This window comes from Petromyzon marinus, chromosome 1, assembly GCF_048934315.1.
Source record: "Petromyzon marinus isolate PM22_M1 ecotype Great Lakes invasive population chromosome 1, UKy_Petmar_22M1.pri1.0, whole genome shotgun sequence".
Taxonomy (NCBI): domain Eukaryota; kingdom Metazoa; phylum Chordata; class Hyperoartia; order Petromyzontiformes; family Petromyzontidae; genus Petromyzon; species Petromyzon marinus.
In genome coordinates, this window is record NC_133667.1 from 24,862,510 (window position 1) to 24,889,548 (window position 27,039).

The 27,039-nt window shown below is 46.6% G+C and overlaps 2 protein-coding genes across 3 annotated transcripts; one reads left to right on the top strand and one right to left on the bottom strand.

The window, feature by feature from the left end:
• The first annotated feature begins 245 nt into the window (after positions 1-245).
• RNASEH2A (ribonuclease H2 subunit A) lies at positions 246-12,126 on the top strand. The gene is made up of 7 exons (XM_032946232.2): positions 246-524; positions 4,932-5,003; positions 5,238-5,367; positions 8,832-8,919; positions 9,730-9,867; positions 10,691-10,914; positions 11,481-12,126. The coding sequence occupies exons 1-7, from the start codon at positions 398-400 to the stop codon at positions 11,620-11,622; spliced, it is 921 nt and encodes a 306-aa protein (XP_032802123.1). The 5' UTR covers positions 246-397; the 3' UTR covers positions 11,623-12,126.
• ALG6 (ALG6 alpha-1,3-glucosyltransferase) lies at positions 11,639-26,572 on the bottom strand. Of its 2 annotated transcripts, none has more exons than XM_032946208.2 (14): positions 26,313-26,572; positions 23,380-23,464; positions 21,504-21,593; positions 20,667-20,755; positions 20,098-20,180; positions 19,307-19,371; positions 17,886-18,071; positions 17,407-17,542; positions 16,722-16,807; positions 15,944-16,028; positions 15,206-15,276; positions 13,826-13,894; positions 13,135-13,255; positions 11,639-12,573 (listed from the first exon to the last, which is right to left on the bottom strand). In XM_032946208.2, exons 1-14 carry the CDS (start codon positions 26,392-26,394, stop codon positions 12,367-12,369), a joined length of 1,455 nt encoding a protein of 484 aa, XP_032802099.1. In that variant the 5' UTR covers positions 26,395-26,572; the 3' UTR covers positions 11,639-12,366. The 2 variants fall into 2 exon arrangements, with proteins under 2 accessions (XP_032802099.1, XP_032802109.1); XM_032946218.2 differs by lacking the exon at positions 26,313-26,572 and adding an exon at positions 26,130-26,305.
• Positions 26,573-27,039: the final 467 nt, after the last annotated feature.

The window sequence follows — 27,039 nt, forward strand, 5'->3', positions numbered from 1 at the left end:
TAATGATGTAGAAACATTATTGCGTTTGACAACGAATTGATGATGATACCCCCGGCCCCGCCCCCCGCGCGCCATCTTGCTAAGGGAAGCGGTTCTTGCGGGGCGGGGGAAACAGCCACCGGCGGGACGTCACCAAGACGCCACGCTAGAACCGGTGGCGTCATTCCGCACCCCCCCCTCCACTCGCAACGGTATAACCCTACCCATCATGGCCGCCGATCTACTGGCGTCGCTTGTTGATGACCGCCACCGTCGCTGCCGAGACATTTGGCGGGAAAAGGGCGGTGGGAGGACGGACGGCCCGCTCTGTCGCAAAAGTCGAAGGCGGAATTCTGATTGATAACAAATAAACTACCGTGGGAGTTGTTTTATTTATTTTGAATCCTTCGATTGTCCGATGGATCTGAGCGCATTCGAGTCGGACAACACCGGCAGCTGCCGCGTCTCGTCTCCCGTGCCGGTGCCCTGCCTCACGGAGCCCGTGGCGCTCGGCGTGGACGAGGCGGGACGGGGACCCGTGCTGGGTCAGTCAGTCAGTGTGTGTGGCTCACAGAGCCAGACCTGGGCTCCCTGGAGTCCAGTGTGTGGCTCACAGAGCCAGACCTGGGGTCCAGTGTGTGGCTCACAGAGCCAGACCTGGGCTCCCTGGGGTCCAGTGTGTGGCTCACAGAGCCAGACCTGGGCTTCCTGGGGTCCAGTGTGTGGCTCACAGAGCCAGACCTGGGGTCCAGTGTGTGGCTCACAGAGCCAGACCTGGGCTCCCTGGAGTCCAGTGTGTGGCTCACAGAGCCAGACCTGGGCTTCCTGGGGTCCAGTGTGTGGCTCACAGAGCCAGACCTGGGGTCCAGTGTGTGGCTCACAGAGCCAGACCTGGGCTCCCTGGAGTCCAGTGTGTGGCTCACAGAGCCAGACCTGGGGTCCAGTGTGTGGCTCACAGAGCCAGACCTGGGCTCCCTGGAGTCCAGTGTGTGGCTCACAGAGCCAGACCTGGGGTCCAGTGTGTGGCTCACAGAGCCAGACCTGGGCTCCCTGGGGTCCAGTGTGTGGCTCACAGAGCCAGACCTGGGGTCCAGTGTGTGGCTCACAGAGCCAGACCTGGGGTCCAGTGTGTGGCTCACAGAGCCAGACTTGGGGTCCAATGTGTGGCTCACAGAGCCAGACCTGGGCTCCCTGGGGTCCAGTGTGTGGCTCACAGAGCCATACCTGGGCTCCCTGTGGTCCAGTGTGTGGATCACAGAGCCAGACCTGGGCTCCCTGGGGCCCAGTGTGGCTCACAGAGCCAGACCTAGGCTCCCTGGGGTCCAGTGTGTGGCTCACAGCCAGACCTGGGGTCCAATGTGTGGCTCACAGAGCCAGACCTGGGGTCCAGTGTGTGGCTCACAGAGCCAGACCTGGGGTCCAGTGTGTGGCTCACAGAGCCAGACCTGGGCTCCCTGGGGTCCAGTGTGTGGCTCACAGAGCCAGACCTGGGCTCCCTGGGGCCCAGTGTGGCTCACAGAGCCAGACCTGGGTTCCCTGGGGTCCAGTGTGTGGCTCACAGAGCCAGACAAGAGGTCCAGTGTGTGGCTCACAGAGCCAGACCTGGGCTCCCTGGGGCCCAGTGTGTGGCTCACAGAGCCAGACCTGGGGTCCAGTGTGTGGCTCACAGAGCCAGACAAGAGGTCCAGTGTGTGGCTCACAGAGCCAGACCTGGGGTCCAGTGTGTGGCTCAGAGCCAGACCTGGGCTCCCTGGGGCCCAGTGTGTGGCTCTCAGAGCCAGACCTGGGGTCCAGTGTGTGGCTCACAGAGCCAGACCTAGTATTCAGTGTGTGGCTCAGAGCCAGACCTGGGGTCCAGTGTGTGGATCACAGAGCTAGACCAAGGATTCAGTGTGTGGCTCACAGAGCCAGACCTGGGGTCCAGTGTGTGGCTCACAGAGCCAGACCTGGGCTCCCTGGGGTCTAGTGTGTGGCTCACAGAGCCAGACCTGGGCTCCCTGGGGTCTAGTGTGTGGCTCACAGAGCCAGACCTGGGGTCCAGTGTGTGGCTCACAGAGCCAGACCTGGGCTCCCTGGGGTCTAGTGTGTGGCTCACAGAGCCAGACCTGGGGTCCAGTGTGTGGATCACAGAGCCAGACCTGGGGTCCAGTGTGGCTCACAGAGCCAGACCTGGGGTCCAGTGTGTGGATCACAGAGCAAGACCTGGGGTCCAGTGTGTGGATCACAGAGCCAGACCTGGGGTCCAGTGTTTGGCTCACAGAGTCAGACCTGGGGTCCAGTGTGGCTCAGAGCCAGACCTGGGCTCCCTGGGGTCCAGTGTGTGGCTCACAGAGCCAGACCTGGTGTCCAGTGTGTGGCTCACAGAGCCAGACCTGCACTCACTGGGGTCTAGTGTGTGGCTCACAGAGCCAGACCTGGGGTCCAGTGTATGGATCACAGAGCCAGACCTGGGGTCCAGTGTATGGCTCACAGAGCCAGACCTGGGGTCCAGTGTGTGGATCACAGAGCCAGACCTGGGGTCCAGTGTGTGGATCACAGAGCCAGACGTGGGGTCCAGTGTGTGGCTCACAGAGCCAGACCTGAGGTCCAGTGTGTGGATCACAGAGCCAGACCTGGGATACAGTGTGTGGCTCACAGAGCCAGACCTGGGATCCAGTGTGTGGCTCACAGCCAGACCTAGGGTTCAGTGTGAAGCTCACAGAGCCAAACCAGGGCTCTCCGGGATTCAGTATGAGGCTCAGAGCCAGAGCAGGGGTCCAATGAGGCTCGCAGAGCCAGACTAGGATTCTCTGGAGTTTAGTGTTTGTGTACGAGGCTCAAAGCTACACGAGGGCTCATTGGGGAACGTCGAGGGTTGTAGATCCATACAATGGTTCACTTAGGATGCAGTGTTCGTGTACGAGGCTCTTAAAAGACAGACAAAAGCTATTCGGGTTAATTAATCTACGAGACTCATAACCAAAGGTCTTTTGGGGGGTTCATCCAGGATGTATGTGTTGTAGATTAATTGTTAGTACTGTATATGCATATACGTAATGTATATGAGGTACATTAATATAATTATCACTTTTATCCATAATATATCAATATAGAATGTTTTTTGGGGTTTTCTCCAAAATTGCTCGTCAGTTTTTTTGCCATGTTCACAATTGTATTAAAATTGTAATATTGGTATGAGATTATCAAAAAATAAGAATATATTTGACCCTTTCTGGAAATAAAACAGGTGTTAAGATGTTCAAACACCAAATGAATACCTTTTGCAAGGACTCATGTCTACTTTAACCACACGTACTTGTAGTGATCATGCATAAAACATGCTCCGATAATATTTTCATTGTCGAACCTAGGATCTTCAGCAGTTGTTGGTTGGCTCGGTGTGCTGGCCCCTGAACTGTGAATGGCTAAATGTGGGTCCGCATCAAAGTGTATTGTAGTCTCCTTTTACCTCGATACCTCACTGCTTGCGACATGGAAGTCTTCTCCTGGAAAGTCTCAATTTACTCATCACATTTGTTCAAACGAGGGTGGCAGGATGGCGCATTGGTAACACTTTGTGCATCAGCAAAAAGGAGCCTAGGTTCAACTCCTAACTGGCTCATTTTGGTGTGGAATTTGTGTGTGCGTCCACGGTTCTGCATAAGTTTCCTCCAGCTATTCTTGGTTTCCTGCCGTAGAACAATGAATAAGTAATATTTTTAAAAACTTTTTTTTAAAACACGCTTTAATGAAATGTACCGTACTTGTAATGGGAGAACTCGACGACTCCAGGAAGTGGGCTCAAAGCTTTATAACGTAAGGGACTGTGGTCATTTACAGCCAACGTCAGTTGACCGTGGACAATCAGAGCCAAGCCGAAACATAACATAAAAAAGAATGTTGTAAAATGTGTTTTTTTAATGATAGAATATAGTATTGTCATCAGTATGACATAAGTATACAAAGTTTGCAGTCGATACCACACTGGGAAGTGGGTAAAAATTGAGTTACAATATTTGAGGATACGACAACAACAGAGTGAGTTAAAACAATGCAATGTAACTGGTTAGCCAAACATTCCAATACTGAAAATTACCTGAAAATAACACAATTGGGATTACACGTAGCAACATCACCCCCTACGGTGAAAAACTTGGCAGGACCATCCTGAAACAGAGCCGTGTGACTCATTTAGGTTTTCCTGGGTAAACGCGTATAAAAAAGTGAAACTAATGTCTTCACAGTTTCTTTCAAAGAGAGTGCGTATGATCTGTGTAACATGGCAATAGTTTTCGCGGGTGATTGGCGGAAACTAACGTGAACAAAATCTGATATTTTGCATATCACCACCTTGTAGTTGATGGTGCCTGATTGTGTGACAGCTCTGTTAATAAGTCACCTGGCCGCGTGCACACACACAGTGGGAAGGTCAGGTTTAATGCAGTGCATTGCATTTCTGTTCATTATTCCGCAATCTTTTTGATTTTATATATGTAGTGAGTCACTCAGAGACACTAATAGTAGGAGGCACTCTATTTATTATAGCCTTCAGAGGTACAAGGAGTAACTACACTATGGTCAGGACAGCTAACAGGCTGCCTGACAAACAACGCCGAGGAGGTGAAGATGGTGACGAAGACTCCAGCAGCATGACGGTTCCACTACAAACAACAGCCCCGAACCTTGCTCGGGGTCCCCGTTTATCCACCCAGCGTGGCCTCGCTCTGCCTTTGGCCACGCACCCCTTCTAGAACCTACTATAAGATTCCTGGGCTTTACCTCACGTGCCCCTTCTATCACCTTTGCCCCACATCCATTTCTCCGGCTGCTCCAACAGCAGATCCCCTTCTCTGCCAGCAACCAGCGTTGTGTGCCATAGTGATCCATTCCATGTCACTACATCGAAAAAAAAAATTCCTTGTATATGTGTACTGAATGTATATTTCAATGTGCGTATATGTTTGTGTGTTCAGGACCCATGGTTTATGGAATCTGCTACTGTCTTGTCTCTAAGAAGTCTGCACTTGAAAAGATCAAAGTTGCAGGTAAATCATAACCATACAATTCACCAACAGGAGGTTCATAATTTCCATGTTTATAATACTTAGTCCCTGAAATCAGTTTCCTCATTACCCTGTGTCTCCCTTTATCTCCCTACATCTCCATGTCTCTCCCCGTGTCTCTTCATTCTCCCTTCATGTGTCTCCCTGCACCTCCCTGTCCCCTTTTTCCCCCTGTGTATGCTTGCACCTCCCCGTTATCCCCCGTGTCCCATCCAGACTCTAAGACATTGTCTGAGAAAGAGAGGGAGCAACTCTTTGAGCAACTGAATGGGGAGGCGAGCAGTTTCGTCGGTTGGGCCCTTCAGATTCTCTCCCCAAACTACATCTCAACCTGCATGCAGAGACGGTAATAGTGGTGGTAGTAAAAAGTGGTTATGGTGATATGACAATGGTGATGATGGGTCTGCCGCTGCTTTGAATGACGATGCTGATCACGCTGCTATTATATTCTTAGTTTTTTCGGTAAAGTCACGTTGAAGAGAAACAACAAAATAACAAAATATATATAAAACAATAAAAAATTCTCACGACGTTTCGACCATAACTCAAACGGTCATCATCAGGTGTGTCGGTTTGCATAAATTTATTTTGAAAACGGCATATTTATTTATATATAAAAATAACGTTTGCGTCACGCGCAACGATTGGCTGTTTGCCAGGACTAGTCCATCTATTTTTTGAAAAGAGGAGGGGGGAGACGAAATTTGTTTTTATGTATGCTGTCTGAAAGCCACTGTAAGCGTGAACAATCAATCAAGAACTGAAATGATTTATCAAATCTTTCCAATGATTGCTAAGATAGAATCCATCTTCTCGGTTGAAATTGTCTCTGTGTTTGTATATGTGGATAGCCTCATGAACGAATATCTCATGGAAGCCAGATGGCTTACAAAGAACCTCCGTCTTGGAAAAGTCAATGGCATGTGAGCCTACTGAATTAGAACAATGATCTGCTACGGCCGAGGTGTTGGTCCTACCGTGTTTAAGGTCTGCTTTATGTTCACGAATGCGGTCCGAGATATGGCGTTTGGTTTCTCCAATGTAACTACTACCACAGAGGCAACTTAGTTTGTAGACACCAGGGTATTGTATGTCCGGAATCACATCTTTTACAGACGGAACCAGATCACGGATTTTATGTAATGTGTTGAAACGGACCTGGATCTTGTGTTTATTCAAGATTTTGGAGATCTTTTTTGTGATCCCAGCAATGTAGGGTAAAGTGATGGTTTTGAAAGGCTCCTCAAGAGGGTTCTTCTTCATGGTTTGAATGATAGCTTTGCGGATTGTATAGTCGGAGTAACCATTAGCCCTAAGAGCTTGGTGTACGTGCTTGAGTTCACTGCTTATGTGTTCCTGGTCGGATATGCATTGGGCTCTATGATACAGAGTCTTGATGAGAGAATTCTTCTGTGATGGATGGTGGTGGGAATCCGGTTTCAGATAAGCATCCGTATGGGTAGCTTTCCTGTAGACAGAGTGGCTCATTGAACCATCAGGTCTCTTTTTAATTAGGACATCCAAAAAAGGTATCTTGCCATCTATTTCGACTTCCATGGTAAATCTGATGGCTGGGTGTATGGAATTGATGTGGTCGAAGAATTGGTCTAGAGCAGGCCGGCCATGTGGCCAGATGACAAAAGTGTCATCCACGTACCTCTTCCATAAGGTTGGGCGCAGAGTGGCAGTCTGGATGGCGTCAGTCTCAAATTTCTCCATGAAAATGTTAGCTATAACTGGAGAAAGGGGGGAGCCCATTGGGGTGCCCTCAGTTTGTTTGTAGAAAGTTCCATTCCAAGTGAATACAACAACAAAATTAAAGAATTACTCGACGATGGTAGTTATACAAAAATAAAAAGAGATCCCACCAACAGCCTCGTCACACAAACCAACAAAATAATTTCTGATTCAACCGCATTAATTGATCAATCTAAACAGTTTTCGTTGAAACCTTCTGCTGCCAGGCCACCAAGATTATACGGCTTACCAAAAATACATAAAGTTGATACACCTCTTCGTCCCATAGTCTCTACTATCAGCTCCCCCACCTACAAACTAGCTCGTTTTTTGTCTGAAATCCTGCGTCCTTTCACTGGAAAGACCACCTCTGCGGTACAAAATTCTACTCACCTGGTATCAACAATCAAGGGTATTTCCCTGTCCCCAGACGACCTGCTTGTCAGTTTTGATGTAGTTTCCTTATTCACCAAGGTTCCTGTACCTGACACCATTGCAATCATTGAAGACTTGGTTCATCAAGGACTAAACACTGAGGTACCCCCCCTGGTGAGACACTGTTTAACCAATACATACTTCACTTGGAATGGAACTTTCTACAAACAAACTGAGGGCACCCCAATGGGCTCCCCCCTTTCTCCAGTTATAGCTAACATTTTCATGGAGAAATTTGAGACTGACGCCATCCAGACTGCCACTCTGCGCCCAACCTTATGGAAGAGGTACGTGGATGACACTTTTGTCATCTGGCCACATGTCCGGCCTGCTCTAGACCAATTCTTCGACCACATCAATTCCATACACCCAGCCATCAGATTTACCATGGAAGTCGAAATAGATGGCAAGATACCTTTTTTTGGATGTCCTAATTAAAAAGAGACCTGATGGTTCAATGAGCCACTCTGTCTACAGGAAAGCTACCCATACGGATGCTTATCTGAAACCGGATTCCCACCACCATCCATCACAGAAGAATTCTCTCATCAAGACTCTCTATCATAGAGCCCAATGCATATCCGACCAGGAACACATAAGCAGTGAACTCAAGCACGTACACCAAGCTCTTAGGGCTAATGGTTACTCCGACTATACAATCCGCAAAGCTATCACTCAAACCATGAAGAAGAACCCTCTTGAGGAGCCTTTCAAAACCATCACTTTACCCTACATTGCTGGGATCACAAAAAAGATCTCCAAAATCTTGAATAAACACAAGATCCAGGTCCGTTTCAACACATTACATAAAATCCGTGATCTGGTTCCGTCTATAAAAGATGTGATTCCGGACATACAATACCCTGGTGTCTACAAACTAAGTTGCCTCTGTGGTAGTAGTTACATTGGAGAAACCAAACGCCATATCTCGGACCGCATTCGTGAACATAAAGCAGACCTTAAACACGGTAGGACCAACACCTCGGCCGTAGCAGATCATTGTTCTAATTCAGTAGGCTCACATGCCATTGACTTTTCCAAGACGGAGGTTCTTTGTAAGCCATCTGGCTTCCATGAGAGATTCGTTCATGAGGCTATCCACATATACAAACACAGAGACAATTTCAACCGAGAAGATGGATTCTATCTTAGCAATCATTGGAAAGATTTGATAAATCATTTCAGTTCTTGATTGATTGTTCACGCTTACAGTGGCTTTCAGACAGCATACATAAAAACAAATTTCGTCTCCCCCCTCCTCTTTTCAAAAAATAGATGGACTAGTCCTGGCAAACAGCCAATCGTTGCGCGTGCCGCAAACGTTATTTTTATAAATAAATAAATAAATATGCCGTTTTCAAAATAAATTTATGCAAACCGACACACCTGATGATGACCGTTTGAGTTATGGTCGAAACGTCGTGAGAATTTTTTATTGTTTTATATATATTTTGTTATTTTGTTGTTTCTCTTCAACGTGACTTTACCGAAAAAACTAAGAATATGAATTACTGCAGTCACGAAAGCTTTAAATCAAAATTCACGCTGCTATTGTCGATGATGCTGCTCATGCTGATGTTGATTCATGCAGCTGCCAATGATGATGCTAATGCTACCGACTACGATGATGTTTTTCAGGACTAAATACAACCTCAATGCTCTGTCTCACGACGCGGCCATCGACCTGATCCAACACGCGATTGACATGGGAGTCAATGTGCAGGAGGTGAACGTTAACAACGTCACCACCACATCGACACAATCACCAGTACAATCACGACCATCAAAACCAGACCATTGTGTACTGGCCTCATGCTCCAAATTAATAATCAGCAACATTAACATCATCAACACTGGCACCAACATAAAAACCACCAAGATCAATTTTAGTCCCATCAATACCATAGCTGCAGCAGGATCATGAATATCATAATCACCATGGGTAATATTAGCAACATATACTCAGCCATCACCCCTAATTCTATCACCACCACCGATGTGTCCTTGTATCTTACCATCTGTGGCTCTTTTTCTTCCCATGCGATTATCATTCTCTACCTTCACTGTATTTCGGGTTTAGTTAAATCTTTTTCAAGAAACTTAATTGCAATGGACGGGGTGATAAAAATGGAATGCACCGTGTACATTTTTTCCTTGAGTGAGTCTTACCTGTTCCCCAATTGTACTTCCACCTATTCACGTGATTAAGAAAGGTAATTGCACAAGCCAACACTTTCCTTATGTAGCATACAGCAGCCTCCATGAAAGGATGTGTAAAACTCACGATGAAAGGAGCTCATGTTGAAGGCTTTGAGGACGTTGTAGCCAATACAGAGGTAACCCAAAGGCATTCATCTGATGACGCCCAAGACCGCTGCGAGAAGCTGAGAACTATGCATCAATGCATTAGGACCCACATGAGAAACTCAGAGCGTAACCATTGGGGACATAATACATTCCCTACACTTTTTAACTGGACCTTTTCTGTCACGTGCACCTCGGTGTGTCTCACTGTGTATCTCCCTATGTGTCCTAGGTGTTTGTGGACACAGTAGGCCCTGCTGACAAATACCAGCAGAAGCTGTCTGCTCGTTTTCCAGGCGTCTCTGTCACAGTCTCTGCCAAAGCGGATGCCCTCTTCCCTGTGGTTAGCGCGGCCAGCATCTGTGCCAAGGTGCGAAGATGATGTCACAAACCTCATCATTAAAGCATAAACATAACCATAACACCACCGTCGTGATCATCACCAAAACCACTGCAGTAAAAGCTCGCTCTTACAGCATTCAACGAGGGTTCTTTTCTCCTTTGTTTTATTGTATTTTTGTTAAAACACTAAAATAGAAACGTATATGGACTGTAACTCTTCCAGTACAGTGATTAAAATGTCAAACATCTGGCAGAAAATTGTATCAGCAAAATTTTGGATGCAATTTAACTGAAAGTATCTCACTCTGACTTGAACAAACTAACAGATTAAAAATGGCTCCGTCAGATTTTATTAAATAATATTTAATGAAATACCTAAAACTGAATCTGTTGTTTGGGATAGAAAAATCCAGTTCATTTTTCTATACTGCCAGTTGAGTCACAAATTATTAGTAAAACGAAATACTCTACACACAACTGCTTTAAAAGAGAAAAATATATATAACAGGTGACTTGGCATGAAGGGCCATTGTCCAAGACATTCTTTAATGGCTGTGATATTGACAAATGTGTTGAATTTTTGTTACCAGTTGACTACATTTATGCATTCACTCATATTTTCATTAATATAATTAAAATGTGTTTATTCAAGCACTCTTTTTCTAAACATTTTGTCAAAAGCAAAGTAATATCAAAATACGTAAACAAACCATCACAATTTTTACCACTGCTACCACAATTACCAACATCGTCATTGTGAGAACAATTAGGACAATTGCTCCCATCACCACCACTGCCACCAACCGCCATCACCCACCCCACCACTCCCTTCTCTGGTCGCTCCACCCCAGGTGGCCCGCGATCGCTGCGTCTCGCGCTGGAAGTTTGTAGAGAATCTTGATGACGTGGCTGCTTCTGTGGCTGCCGATGTGGGGTCCGGCTACCCCAACGACCCCAAGACCAAGTCGTGGCTGCGTTCGCACTGCGACCCCGTGTTCGGCTTCCCTCAGCTCGTGCGATTCAGTTGGAGCACAGCCACCACCCTCCTGCAGGAACTCGCCACTCCGGTCACTTGGTGAGGAAACTAGCCCCAAGCTGTGACCCAACTCATAATGGTCATGTTGAAGACCCCCAGTCGGTGTGACATTTAAGACCTGGGTCTACGTGTCTCTAACAGTGTTGTCTTTCAAAGGGGTTGAGAATGGTTGTCAGAGATACTAAGTCCGGCACCACTGGTATCTAGGGTTCAATTTCCGAGTTTGGGAGTTTTACTTTCAAGGGGTTCACAATGGCTGTGTTGGCGATAATGAAGCAACACCGTTGAGGTGATGGAATCGATTCCTGAATATGGGCGTCGGATGGCTCGGACTAGCCGTGTCAGGTTCTTAACAGCATTGGGTGATGTTCACTAAATTGGCAATGTTGAGCTCCTGGGTTTGAGTGCCTCTTCCTAAGGAGGTACATAATGGTGGTGTTGAGGACATTGAGCAATAATTGAGGTCCTGGGATTTGATCCCTGGATCTGGATGTTTCACTCTCAAGGGATGCATAATGGCTCTGTCAGACACTGAGCCAACAACACTGAGATCCTGATTTTTTTGATAGTCGCTGCCTCTTTCTAACACTGTTTCCCTCTCTCAGGGACGACGATGAAGACGGTGAAGGTGGAGATTTATCCACGCCTTCTGTGATGTCGTTTTTTTCAAAAAAGAATCAAGCATCAACGCCAGAAACCCATCGATACTTCCGAGACCGAAGCCTTGTTCCGTTCAGCGACATTTAACAGAGTCGACAAAACATTCAATTCAAATTTCTTTATTTAACCAAACGAGAGCCCAAGATCCCTTTTCACTTGAAATTTATATGCTTCACCCAAGTGACAGCCCATTTAGATTTACTATTTACACACACATAAATGTGAATAACAAAGTGCCCCTGCTCAAACAAGTGTAGGCTGTCGCTCATCTCAATTTGGAGGCCTGAACCACAGGTGAACATTCCACATTCTCATGGCAGGGGCCAGTATCTACACAGGATGACCACTGTTGACTGGACACTTGGGAGTAATCATCTCGAGTCCGTCATCAACACCAAATACTGGAGTCCAACCTCTGACTGCTTCTTAAGCAATTGGGAGATGATTGACCGAGCTGGCCAACCTTTAGGTCCATCGAGTAAAAAATGTGTAGTGCTCAATTATTTGAAGTGGAGGACTCTGGTGATAAATCAGAGAGGGAGAAGAATTGTAGAATTTGTAAAAGAACAATAAAATGTATCATGAAAATAAGATTGCGTGTGAATCTGTGCAAGCAAGTAAAACCGTATACGATCTTCTGCTTGTAATAATAATTTCGACTTGTAATACACAATATTCACTCACTCAAAGACAGAGGCGGGAGGAACCACGGGTGGCAAGGCAGCCACTCGGGTTAGCCGGCACCAACAATTGCATTTGCGTGCGTTCACCGTGTCCCCTGTATGTTTCGCCATGCCCCTAGTGTCTCTCTGCATGTTCCAGTGCGCCATCTCACTGTGTCCCCACGCGTTTCTGGGTGTCCCCGCGTGTCCCCACGGCGCGCACGTGCTGCGCAGTGAAGATGGCGAGGAACACGAGGAAGTGGAAACAGGAAGTCGCCGAGATGAGCACGGGGAAGAGGTCGGGGTAGCGAGCAGGCGCAGACACGAGGCAGCTCCCGGCAAGCAGCGTCACCATGGAGACTAACGAAGCAACCAGCTGATGGGGCGCGGACAACAGAGCGCAGAGTAAATACAAGACACCCCCGTATAACCTTCAACTTTTGGGGCAAGTGCTGTTCGTGAGCACTTATAACGGCAAAGTAAACACACGGTTACCTGTGTGCTAACATGCACACAATTACACACTGGTATATACACTTACAAAGACAAAGATCCCTAGTGTAGCCTACATGGGTTGTTTGTGTCAAGTACTTCTTTGGCACCACCACGAGCAACGATTTGCCCTTCAGCAATTTGACGAACCGTCACAATTTGAGGCTGCTATCTAATTCAAGAAGATTTTTGTTCATCTTATAATTACCATCTTATTTTTTATTTCTCATTATAGTTGGTTCATTGGTAGTGTTGCTCCATTAGCCTGATTGTGACAGCACTACAATCGCTTGCATGTAATTTACATTAAATGTGAATAAGCAAATATACGTACAATTCGGTTATGAGTGTAGGAATTAGTTTTGGTAAATTAATCGAAGAATTGTCACAAACCTAACCACCATGAACACTACCACTGCAACCCGACGCCGCCCCATGTTCTCACCACTGCCCGCGATCCCCGAGTACGCCTTGGGGTCAGGAGGCCCCAAGAAGCGACGATGAATCCCAGCGTCATCGTCACGGTGGGAAGCAGCAGCCCGTCTCTCTGCAGCAGGGGTAGCATGCTGAGACACACGGGGGATAAATGGCGATATGTGTGGGCATGCACACACATGGATACAGTTATTGACACATGGAGACACGGTGGGGCGCACGCACAAATTTAATTGGCTTGGGGAGCCGTGTCACGAGACATTGAACCAGCACTGCTGAAATCGTGCATCCTGACTCTTGGTTTGGGTCTCTCTCTCGTGGACTCTAAAATCATTCAATAGATCTGATACAAAAGCATAGCACTGAGAAATGAAATTAAACATGAGGAACAGAAGTCTTTTTTTTAGACTGGTCTTAAAAGCGCAGCTGTCTAGACTTCAGTTCGCAGACTGTTTCAGATCACAGGGGCTGCAGATTTAAAGCTGCGTTCTGCTGTCCTAAGTCGAGTGGATGTCACACAGCAGCAGCAGGTCCATACCCGGACGAGCGTAGATTTTGTGACGATGGCCGTGTAAGAGAAACTCATCCAGCACCAGTGGAATCTCTTTGAGGTTCGCAATTGCCATGCGAGGTTCAGTCAGCATCACTGCTGAAATCCTGTGTTAATAGCCCTGGGTATCCCTCTCAGGAGATATTTGTACCTGAACGTTGAAACCACGAGGAACCAAGTGACAGCCAGGGGGAACTCGGAGAGGAGTAGGCAGGCTGGGCTGTGGACACAAAGAAAAATATCCCCCATATAGCCTTAACATTGTTGGGGCAAGTGCTGTTAGCAAGCACCTATGAAGGCCGGCACAGCACACTAGGTGGTGGGTGGCCAGCACCACGCCCGGCCGCCTGTGACCACAGGCATATATTAATATACACATGCTGTGAATGCTTAACAAACGATATCTGCCACGAAGTGGAGGTGATGTCACAACGGCATTTGTGCCAGGCTGGATGCACTGTGAGGCCACGCACAGAGTGGAAGGCTCACTGGCAGATGATAAAGGAACAGACCCAAGTGTTATGAGTTGACTGAGATGATTGGCAGATGCACCACCAGTGCTCGCCACTCTCCCGAATTGCTGTGCACATACATTAATTCGTATACGCATGCTGGGCATACACACACACGTACATTAATTTACACATGCTGTGCATACACACATACAGTGAGGAAAAAAAGTATTTGATCCCCTGCTATCTTGTACGTTTTCCCACTGACAAATAAATGATCAGTCTATAATTTTAATGGTAGGTTTATTTGAACAGTGAGAGACAGAATAACAACAAAAAAATCCAGAAAAACGCATGACAAAAATGTTATAAATTGATTTGCATTTTAATGAGGGAGATTGACAGTTCTTTTGTGTTTCTTCCATTTGCGAATAATCGCACCAACTGTTGTCACCTTCTCACCAAGCTGCTTGGCAATGGTCTTGTAGCCCATTGCAGCCTTGTGTAGGTCTACAATCTTGTCCCTAACATCCTTGGAGAGCTCTTTGGTCTTGGCCATGGTGGAGAGTTTGGAATCTGATTAATTGATTGCTTCTGTGGACAGGTGTCTTTTATACAGGTAACAAGCTGATATTAGGAGCACTCCCTTTAAGAGTGTGCTCCTAATCTCAGCTCCTTACCTGTATAAAAGACACCTGGGAGCCAGAAATCTTTCTGATGGAGAGCGGGTCAAATACTTATTTCCCTCATTAAAATGCAAATCAATTTATAACATTTTTGACATGCGTTTTTCTGGATTTTTCTGTTGTTATTCTGTCTCTCACTGTTCAAATAAACCTACCATTAAAAGTATAGACTGATCATTTCTTTGTCAATGGGCAAACGTACAAAATCAGCAGGGGATCAAATACTTTTTTCCCTCACTGTACATACCTTAATATACACTGTGCCACTGCTCCCAGATATTACGCACACATAAACACGTGCACATCTGTTATTGCTTGGCTGTTGTGAGTTAATTCCTGGTGTTGTTGATGTTATGGTTGCTGTTTTTGTGGCTGCTGTTCTTGTTGTCTCACATAGCGGCCAGGAGGATGGATTTTTCGTGAACTTGAAAGGAGAAGAGGAAGAACGAGAGAGATGAAATAACCTGGAGATACACGGAGACACACGAAGACAACGGTGTTAGCGTAATGACCTGTCCAAGCAGACCTAAATGTTGACCAGTTCACAGTCACTTGTCACGAGTTTAAATCCCGGTCGCAGAGCAACTCCATAGGACCGCCACTGTTGACGTCCCCCACAAAGTGATACTCGTTTTATCTACTCCAGTCAATCTCATTCAATGCCACAACCAGGATTTCAACTTACAACCTTGGTGATCTCGTCAAGGAGCATAAACCATCACGTGAACTCTCGGCCATCCTCGCAGTGGCTTTTGGCTGGCCATCGAACAAAAATGGTCACTGTATCGTGCACTTCAGATGTGCTTCCGCGGCCATCTGGAAAGCTCTTCCGATATTAGGAAGCCACTGGAACTATGCACATTTAAATCTAGATTGAAAACGAATTTCTTTAGAACTGCTTTTTGTGTTTAGTTTAATGTCCTTCCCCCACACCTCTGATTATCACAATTGGCTACGTATGGTGCGAAATAACTTCAGCATAATACTTGCTCGCTCTACCGATGAGCCACCAAGCCGCAATACAATTTGGAGAGAGGGGGGGAGGAATCAATAATAATATTAATAAATACAGTGAAGTGCGAATCTATCAACAGGGACTCCTCGATGGGTAAAGGGCAAATGGGGACTCACCAGGCACAGCTTGAATCCGAGGAGAGACGGGGATCGCAGGAGGAGGAAACACGACGGTGAGAGAGACAGCAGCGTCGACAGCAGACTGGGGACAGCGCGGACACAAGTGAGCATGAGAGAGGGTGTATATCGGTGTACAGTTGCTAATAAAAAAAGTAATATTTTTGTGTTATAAGGCAGTAATAATGATAAATATTGTTTTATTCATATGTAGTTGTGTGTGGCGGTTAGCGCACTGTGCTATGAGCCCGGTGACCCGCGTTCCATTCCTGCTCATGGACAACAGCAATGATGAAAATATTAACCGGGTTTGGGCCTCCCCTAGGTAGACTCAGCCTTAAATGGGTACCTGGTGCAGTGCGTAAAACATAAGCACTTGGAGAGACAATGGCGGCCAGACGTGGTGCTGGCTACCCACCCCATTGTGTACCGTGTTGACCTTGATAGGTGCTTGCTACCAACACTTGCCCCAAGAATCTGTTAAAGGTGATATGAGAGACACCTGTTTTGTATGTAATTCTGAGTGTATGTAAGCATGTATGTGTATGTATACCTGAATTTATTTTGTACCCGTACATAGCCAACCATGCTAATCGCATGCATGGGACTTCTCGCAAGATGTCTGACCAGTGCAGAAGAGTAGGCCAAAATTCCCTCGAGAGGAGCTCTCTCCTAGTGGAGGATCTTCTGCCAGCAATGGCATGAGCAAGTAATTACAGGGCTGCACTAGTATTTTGTATTGTATATGTACGTGATAGTGTGTTGTCTGCATACACACCTCACTAACAGCTGTGCTTCTTGGCTCAAAATATTTCGGATCTTGAAAACCACTGAGAGACTGCACCACACGTTAGCGACCTTATCCTGGCAACACAATCACCAACATCATCACAACCATAACACTCATCAGCATTTTACATTGTCAATCATTGTTCAGTTCATTAACATAGTGGCCTTGTCAGAAATAATGATTCCACACCGTTGAGAACCTTGGTTTAAGGCCTGGGTCCTGGGAGTCTCACTCTTTCATGTGGTTTTAAATGGCCGTCTCACGCTCAGCCAGGATCACTGAGACTCTGGGGTTTGAGTGCGGATTTCAGCTGTCTGTTATTAAACCAGCTTCTCAGGTACAGTAAGTTGATGGTCTCAGCCCAGTCACCAATGAATGCACATAAATGTTTTATAACATCTAAAATCAAAGTGTGTGCCTCCCTGTCTCTTCTCAGATTTATTCCGTGTTCTCTTTTCATCCTCTGGCTTCCTCTGTTCTTGTTGCCTTTGCTCCCTGTGTCTCTCTTCTCTCAATACCATCTTTCAGGTATGTGCCACCCTCCGTATCTCTCTTCTCTCTTTCGTGTCTGCCTTCCCATCCCTGTATTTGCCTCCTCCCAACTTCTCCCTTCACCTCCTCAAGCCAAGCCTCTGCTTTCGATGTCTCGGCTCCGCTCCCTGTGTCTCTTCACCTCGTAGAGACCGCGAGACACGGGGAAGATGCGGGCGAGGATCTGGAGCAGCTGCTGAGGATCGCTCAGGAAGGGAGCGAAGCACACGGCAAGGGTGGCGATCACGGTGATGGCCAGACGCAGCAGCAGCAACAGCCTGGAGGCAAACAGCAACAGCAGAGGTAAAGTACCCATGTCTCCCGCGGCCTCCGTCTTCCTCCCTGCATCTCTGCCTACTCCATGTGTCGCCTTTCTCCATGTATGTTACTCTCTTCTTGCCTTTCTCCTCCCTGTCTCCATATCTACCTCCTCCCATCTGCCTGTGCCTCTCCTCTCCTTCCATACCTCCGTGACTCCCCTCTCCTCCCTGTCTCCGTTACTAATTTACTCCGTTTTTCCTCCCTGCAACTCCCCCTCGCCTTCCTGCACCTCTCCGCACTTCCCCTCTCCCCCGGTGTGCTTTCCCTCTCCTTCCCTCTCCTCCCCTTGTCCCCGCATACCCGCGTGTGCGTGGCCGTGAGTGGATGCAGCGTGCCAGCAGGAAGCAGAAAAAGGCGGGCGCGTGATAGAGTTGCATCTGCTTGTAGGTGAGCGAGAGGCAGAACGCGACCGAGGCGAGCAGCGGGCGGCCATGGAGGAGAGCGAGGCTTGCCCAGAGAGAGAGACCCAGGCTCACGCCGTTATACCTAGGCTGGAGTCAAGGGCTTTCTCGCTCGCATGAACGCACGGACACACGGGTGCCGGTCACAGTGGCATAGACACACACACATAGAAATAGCTACACAGGGATCAGGCAATTCATCGAATCGCAATGAAGCGAGAAGATGAACTGTCACGATTCAGGGTCAGTAACGAATTGGCAAGTTCTGTTTACGTGACAAACCTTACTAATTGACTGTGTCAGGTGGTGGCGGATTTAATGATACGTTTATATATTTACGCAATCTAACCCAAAAAAAAACCTGTATTCAGGGTCATGGTTGAATTTATAAACGGATTCTTTATTTTGCAACTGTAGTGTGTGTAGAATCCACACTGGCTGCAAGGTTTATATGTGCCCGTTTACATACAACATACACAAATGTAAAGTGTTTGCTTATTACGTGCATCGTGTGATAAATGGGTTGTGAAATTAAGTATTTGACTTGAACTGATGGATTGTTTCATGCATAACAGGGACAAAGGATGTCCCATTTAGGAAAAAATAGCGATTTGCTGCTATCCATGGGAAATATGTCCATCCGTCTGATAACACCTTGTAAGTTTTTCATAAAAGCTACCAAAACTCACCGCACAGCTTGCCAGTAGCAGTTCCTGTGCGCATGATTCGGTCAAATCCCATAATCAAATGGAGGATCCCTTAATGGTTAAGCCTTTTCAACATGCTTATTTATTTATTACTGATTAAACAGACGCTTATATGGGAAAATATGTGTGCGCATTAATATTATTCGCAAGTTGAATACAATTTGTACTTAGCCGGGCGGTGGTGGCACACGCGTGAAATCCAGCACTGTGGAGGCGAGGGTTGGTGGACAAATGTTGCGAGGATCCACACCCTGGCTTGCCAGAAGGCGGTACAGCAAAGTGTGGCTTCATATAATCTGTATGGGATAGTGTTGCTCCCTCGCAGGTGTGGCTTTCCTCCAGGTGCTCGGGTTTCCCCTTACCTGTATAAAACCTCATGAAACAGCTGAATTTTTTTAAATATATATGCATCACTGTATTGTGGATTGTTAGATGGCGTTTGCATGATGGACGCTAAATATAAATGCCAGTGACAGCATCTAAATGCGACCGTATCTCAAGATGCTGTGAAAAGGGTATGGGCATATTCATCTTGTAGGTAGTAAGCAATAGGCAGAGGAATAAGGAACAGTCCTGAGTTTAGACAGCGATTACAAAAGTCTGTAAAGGATACTGAAAATGTCCGTGGTCGATGAGAATTATTCCTGGATAGAGAAGCGTGCACACACATACTGACATCTACATACAAACACACGAACACAGATACAGACAACACAAAGACACACAAACACACAGACATGGACACACTCATAGATGCACAGATAAAATACATACTCAGATGCATACACGTAAAAACAATCAGAAAAACACATACAAGCAAATGAGTAATAAAATTAAGTTAAATTATGTACATAAATTTAAACGAAAATTCATCTCAATAGGCTCACAGGTATAAATCTACGCTTATGGTTAAAAGCAATGCTCGGTATTGCTGTGGTCAGAGGGCTCAACTCACGGTCGGAGTTGTGAGTTCAATTCCGAGTCAGAGGTAGGCTCAGCCCACCCATCACCACCATCAACAATAGCATCATCACCACCACCATCAGCATAAACATATTCACCATCACCAGTAGCATCATCATCATCCCTTCAGTGTTGATACAATTATTGGGAACGCTTTGTGAAAAAGTCAACAGCTGTCATCCTAAGACTTAGCTCGTTTATCAAATTAATATTTATCTAAAAATTTTGCTCGTCTTGCAAAACACTTGCAGACCAAGTTACTCGCAATCCAAGGTTTTACTGTGCAATAAAAATTCTGATTATTTAAAATTGGCCAAACATCCCCAGGAGGGCACTCGTGGACACGAGTCTTGAAACTCGGAGGGGTGTCCGCTTGCACAGACCCATGCTTCACTCGCATGGGCAGCATCAGCAGCAGCCGCCACCGCCACCAACACGCACCTTGCGACGCCATGAGTCACGTGCCCCCCACAGGCAGCAGAGCACTACAGCGGGGATAAACACCAACACATCTGCCAGCATGACTGTCGGGGAGACAAGGGGTAGGTGGGAGGAAAGGAGAGATACGGTGAGAAGAGGGAATACATGAGGAAGAAATGGGAAATATGGGGTGTGGAGGAGACATGGGGAGGACAGGGGAAACACAATGATAGAGGAAACACAGGGAAGAGACTAGTGATATAAAGGGTAGAGGGAATACATGGGGAGAAGATATGGGTAGAGAGAATGTAATGATGTGTGAAGTGCATTAAAAATAAACGGTGATGAGAATGGGGGGGAACTCGGGGAGGAGTGCAGAGATAGAGGGAGACTTGGGAGAGACATGGAGAAAGGAGACACAAAGAAAACAGGAAAAAGTACATAGACACTGGGAGATTCGTGCCTTTATGTGATTCATGGTGCACCGCTCATCCTTGTACTACTTTTATTTTGTCAAGTTATAACTTAAATAACGGCCATACTTTTCAATAAATGAAGTGTTGTGTTTGTGTGTGTGTATGCGTGTGTACCGGTCGCCCTCATGAACATCTTGTGCTCCATCCCTTCATGTCCCCTGGACTCCCCCAGCTCCACCCAGCGCCGGTCAAACCACCGAGCCCTGGCAGAAGAGGGGGGGGGGATGTGGCCATTATGAACGAGACATTGTTATTATGAATGTACTCTTTGGTTTTTTCGGTAAAGTCACGTAGGTAAAATAAAATAAAACAACTAAATTAAATCAGGACGTTTCGGAGGCAACACAAGCTTCCGTCTTCAGGTGGAACAGTCACAGCAGAATATCTGTGTCTGTGACTGTTCCACCTGAAGACGGAAGCTTGTGTTGCCTCCGAAACGTCGTGATTTAATTTAGTTGTTTTATTTTATTATACCTACGTGACTTTACCGAAAAAACCAAAGAGTATGAATCCTTGCAGTCACGAAAGCTTCAAATCTAGAATTATGAATGTACTGAGACAGTGAGGAACCCAAACCCAGAGCTCAGAACTTAGAACTCAGATGTTGCTGCTTCTGCATCTCTGACATAACCATTTTGAAACCCCTAATATTCCCCAACCCAGGGCTTGGGGTGCCACAGTGGCGAGATGTTAACTACTTTGCCTGGTATACAGAAGGTCGTGGGTTCAATCCCGACCCTGACGCCTGTATATTTGGACTGTTTATCCCTCTACGTTTAGAAACATGCACTTCTGAAAAATAGCTATACAGCTCAGTGGGCTTTACCTGGTAAAATAAAAATAGTTTATAGCTTGAACTTTAACGCCAAGAATTCAGTGGTGCTGCCATGATATCTTGGGATACAGCCATCATGAAACCGTGCGAGCGCTCTATCTAGTGAGGGTACTCACACATATCCGCACAGCAGGCTGTGGTAGGCGGTGAGCGGAGGGTAGTCGAGGCCCCAGTAGAGGAGGTCATTACGCGTACTGTTAAAATACCTGAGCACAGACAGGTCGACGGATAGACAGACATAAATAAGGAGGGACATAGGCAACAGGGAAAAACAAGCATGCGGACATAATATCGTATTGAAATGAGAAAGGGACATTATTCAGGCAGTCAGCTAAGGTCGATAGCATGTTAGACATGTAAACAACATTAAAGAGATACATAGCATGTTACAGACAAAGTGCATATATAGGCTAACAGCCATACTGAGACAGACGGAGTTAATGTTCTACACCGACTGTAAGACAGGCAGGCAAACAAAATAAACAGCCATGTGTCTGACAAATAGGAAGGCAGACATGCATTAGAGAAACAGCTAAAGACAGCAGTTGGCTACATACAGTGCGAACGAAGTTCAATATACATACATTCATAGATACAGATGGTATAATAAACAGAGAAAGTTAAAATATTCTAGATTTAAAGATTTCGTGACTGCTAGGATCCATACTCTTTGGTTCTATTGGATAAAGTCACGTAGGTAAAAAATAAAATAACAAAAATCACGACGTTTCAGGCCACAACACAAGCGGCCTTCATCAGGTGAAGGGACGAGACTGTCTGGAGGACAGCGCTGGAGTGAAAAAGCCACGCTCAGATCACGACCTTGAAGCTGTGTGAGAAGAAACAAAGTTAAAATATGTATAGCTACAAATGCTATATATTCAGAGGTGCAGGAAACCAGACAAGGGGCAAGACAGAAAAAAACCGGCAACAATTGCCCAAGCTCTGTGGCCCTAAATTATGATATATGGCAAACTCCGTTAATGTGAGAGGAAATTGCTTGCTCCGTGCTTGTTTATGGGTCAATTCTTTCCTCCGGCCGCTATGGGCAGGAATTCCACACAACTCCCCCTCTGCCCCACCCCCCCCCTTTCTCTATTTAAGGCCTCGACACAGAGACGTTGTCTTTCTGTGTGCCTATGTGTGTGTCTCTGTTTGTCTCTGTGTGAGTCTCTCTCTCTGCTTGTGTGTCTGTCTGTGTGTCTCCATGTCTATATTTTGTCTCTCTCTCAAATTTAGCAATCATTGGAAGAATGTAATCAACCAGGTGGGGTGTTGACTGTGGTGTTGGCCGACACTTTCTGTGTTGTACTGCATTATATTTCCAAGTTTACTATGTTTGTTTTCTCATTCATTTGTACCTGATGATGATTGCTTGTGTTGCAATCGAAACGTCGTATTCTATTATTATTTAATTTATTTATACGTGACTTTATCGAAAGAACCAAAGAGTAATTCCTGCCTTCATGAAAGCTTCGAATCTAGTTTGCAACACCCAGTACCAGGGAGAAACACTATGTTCCACACTTTGCTGTACCGCCTTCTCCTGACAAGCCAGGCTATGTGACAGACAGGCACATATAAAGACATAAACATAATAGATAGTTACTAACAGATACAAGGTATATCAGATACAGAAAGAGTGAGACGGACATATGTACTGTTTACGCAAAAATACAAAGATCCACCAGAGCCTTAACATACTGTTAGGGAAAGTACTGTTAGCGAGCACGTATAAAGGCCGGAATGGCAAACGAGGGGGTGGGTGGCCAGCACCATGCCTGCGACCACCTTTGTCTCCCCAGTGGCAATGTTTACACTCGGTTATCATTTGAGGCTGAGTCGACCTGAGGGAGGCCCTGGACTGGCCGTGAGTAGAAATCGAACTCGGGTTGCTGGGTTCACAGCACAGCGCGCTAACCGCTACACTACCGCCCCCCACAATGTATATGCAGACAGAGAAACAAACAGACAGGTTTCGACCATTGTTACCACTCGCGGATGGGCAGGTTCAGGGTGATTTCTTGCCAGTGTCTCTGTGCCTCATAATCCCCAAACATGGGCGGCTTTCCAGCACCTACACACAGACACACAAAAATAAACAGCCGTCGTTCGCCACCAAGTGACGGTGATGTCACCACGGCGCCTGTGCCAGGCGAGGTGCACTCTGAGGTCATGTGATGTGTCGAAAACCCGCTGGCAGGAAGTTATGGGACAGACCCAGTTACCATCGGTTGATTGCCTAGGAAGATTGGCAGATACACGACCTGTGCTCCAGTGTAGCAAAAACACACAAAAACAAAGATTATTCATGTCGCCGATACAGACTGGTGGGGCAAGTGGTCAGCTGTTTGCGAGCACCTATCAAGGCCATCACGGCAAATGACGGGGTGGTATGTTCAGCACCACGTCCGCCTTTGTCTCCCATTTGCGAATGCTAACACACCGGAACATGGAACTCATTTAAGGTTGAGTCTACCGAGGTGAGACCAACGGCATATCTTAAATTACGTGCCACTCAAGGCCAACTTGCCAGGTGGCATTGGCGATAGGCCTCGGCAAGGTAAGGTAATTTACCTTTTTTACCGGGTAAAAGGGTAAAGGTGTCGACATGCCAAGGGGTAAGGTAAAGTGTAGGGTAAAGGTAGCTCGGAAGAATTACCCGGTAGGGTAAAGGTAGCACGAAGTATTACCCGGTAAATACGGTGCCTTGTTAACCGCTAAAAGCTCAGTGGCGCAGTCCGTGGCCTCCATTTAATAAGTAATATTAAAAAAAAATTTAAACACGCTGTTATGAAATCTACGAGTAATGGCAGAACTCCACGACTCCAGGTAGTGGCCCCGAAGCTCGCCATAACGTAAGGGGACCGTGGGCAATTACAGCCAACGTCAGTTGACAGTGGACAATTAGACCCAAGCCGAAACATAACATAAAAAATGTTTAAAAATATATTTAATTTATTTTTAATGATAGAATATAGTATTGCTATCAGTATGACATAAGTATACCAAGTTCGCAATGGAAACCACATTGGGAAGTGGGAGAAAATTGAGTTACAAGATTTGAGGATACAACAGAGTGAGTTTAAAGAAAGCGTGTAAAATTGGAATAATCGAGAGTATTCTATATGAATAAAGCACTCTACCTAGCATTTACCTGTTATAAACCTTTTTCATGTGTAGTACCCCAGTAATTACCCTGTAATCGGGTAATTTGTATGGGATAAGGGTAAAAGGTAGGGTAAAGATAGGCTCGTTGCTTTTACCTTACCTTGCCGAGGCCTAATTGGCGAACCACGTTGAGATTTGTGAGACGAACAAACCCAACGGGATGCGCGTTCGCCAGGAGATGGCAGTATTAGTAAGTCAGTGAACCCATCTGTGTGGACCTTGAGTGTTACCCCCTCGTATACCAAAGGGTTTCGCCGGTTTCTTCCCCCAAGGAGCCGAACTGACACTCATGGAAATGGCCAAGCATCCCAGCGAGGCGGTCCTGCTTAAACGACGACTAATGTGACGTAGGCTGGACGATTGCACCGAAACATTTAGCTACCACTTGACGCCATAGGACGTTGTGGGCAAGGGCTACGTGGTGGACAGCAGGAGGTTTGTGCAGCAAGTTCCCGCTGTACTGCACCGCTTTCACCGACCCTCTCTGGCAAGCGTGGTGCAGTGTCGCCCCCCCCCCAAGGGGCAGACCGATGTCCACTTTACAGGCCGACGCCGCGTCAGCTTTGTGCCGCACAGGGACAGCTGCGAGGGTGGTGGTGGGGGGGGGGCCCTCATCCAGCAGTGGATTGTGGCAAAGGGGCGCGGCGTCTACCCCACGCGGATCGGCACGTGGGTGCCAAGGCTCGACGCGGTGAGCCGCGACTCAATGAATGCGAGATTCATTAAAAAAAACCCTCAACGTCAGTAACACTGTGGCCTTAAAAAAGGAGGAAAATATATATAGAAGCGATGTTTCGGGCAACGGCCCTTCTTTTTCGCACGTGGATATAATGGATTCGATGCACCACCAGTGAGTTTCAATCCGAGGGTGTTCTGTCTGTTACTGATTTGCCGTATGAGATCGTGTGCTGTTGTTCATGCTTTCTGCATCCTTTGTTCGCTCGATTAATTCGCTCCATCAAGCTCAATTATTTGCGTAAAAGGTAAATCGATTATTATACCCACCATTCAATCAAACGTTACGTGTTTTTAAAATATTCTTTGGTGATCGAAACGTCGTAGTTTTTGGTTTATTTGTATTAATTTGAACCTAGGGGCTGTCCATAAATGACGTCACGCGATTTTGGATTATTTTGACCCCCCACCCTCGTCACACGGCGTCACAAAGTCAGACCCCCCTGAAATATGACGTCACAAAGCTCTGCCCCCCCCCCCCTAAATAAAACATGCTTCAAATCGCTTTAAACTATTGTCATTGTAGTGCCTATTTAATGTGCCGCTGCACTCTGATGTTGTAGGAGAAAACATTTATGAAAAAGTCTATTTAATTAAGTAGAACGTGTTTATATTTATTTAAAGTTGCGCATTTTGATGTGACGTCACATTTCTCAAACCCCCCCTCGTCACACATCGTCACAAATGTCTGACCCCCCCTCCCCCTAAGGTGCGTGACGTCATTTATGGACGGCCCCTTATCTACGTGACTTTACCGAAAGACCCAACTAATATGAATTCCTGCAGTCACGAAAGCCTAAAGTCAAGATTTAGCCACGTGTTTTATTACGTTGTACCTTAATAGAACCTCTATACCGGTGAAATCCGATGAGCCGTAAAGCTCCATTTTTGACATACAGTATATGCAATGCGTACGCATCATCGGGTATGCTCAACACAACAAATGGTAATGAGCCCCGTATTTAGCGACACGCGGTGATCGATTAATAGAGAGCGATGTGGAATAATTATCTACTCGCCTGAATATCCATTCAGGGCCACGCACCAGCGGACCACGATGGCCAGCAGCACGGCCAGGGCCGCGCACGTGCACCTGCGCATCGCTCCGATTAGATTAATCGCTTATCAATCGCACCAATGATAACGACGATAACAATCATCGATCAGGTCCCAGCACTGTACAAAAAGCGCGGGAGTTCCTTGGGGAGAGGCACTCGCGCGGACGCGGAAGCCGAGCGCGCGGTGCGGCGGGTGGACCTCTGCTGATTCGCGGTGGCGAGGCGAGGGGGCGCGCGATCGGGAAGCCGCTGATTCGCAATTTAAAGGGACGAGTTCAGACTGCAGTAGACGGAGGGGGGGGGTGAAACCTGAATATTTCTTTTGGAGGAATTCGATGAGCTATAAAGCTCTTTTTCAGAACGTTACAACAAGCAATACAAAACCACGGAGTGTAAAGGTTAACAAATCACTTAAAATGCATGTTTTCTTACCAGGTAAAGCCCAGGGCTATTCACTTATTTTTCAGAAACGACCTAGCCACAAATAATAGCTCAACAAAGTGGCTTATGTGGACAATTATAGCAGCTATATCCGACCCGCGACCTCATTTCGTACAGCCCGTACCTAAATGAGTGAAGAAGCTTGACACATTCATCAATGGGTCTAACCACTGCTGAAGGCCTCCCCAACCTGTCGCCATCTGTCACCGATCCTGCGACGTAACGATCCACCCAGCACCTACACACA

Coding starts and splice junctions, on each gene's coding strand:
- ALG6 (XM_032946208.2), bottom strand. CDS start 26,394: ATGCGCAGGTGCACGTGCGCGGCCCTGGCCGTGCTGCTGGCCATCGTG. Junction 23,465..26,312: donor GGCCCTGAATGGATATTCAG/GCGAGTAGATAA, acceptor GTCTGTGTGTAG/GTGCTGGAAAGCCGCCCATG. Junction 18,072..19,306: donor ATCGACCACGGACATTTTCA/GTATCCTTTACA, acceptor ACTCCAGCCTAG/GTATAACGGCGTGAGCCTGG.
- RNASEH2A (XM_032946232.2), top strand. CDS start 398: ATGGATCTGAGCGCATTCGAGTCGGACAACACCGGCAGCTGCCGCGTC. Junction 9,868..10,690: donor CGGCCAGCATCTGTGCCAAG/GTGCGAAGATGA, acceptor GCTCCACCCCAG/GTGGCCCGCGATCGCTGCGT. Junction 10,915..11,480: donor CTCGCCACTCCGGTCACTTG/GTGAGGAAACTA, acceptor TCCCTCTCTCAG/GGACGACGATGAAGACGGTG.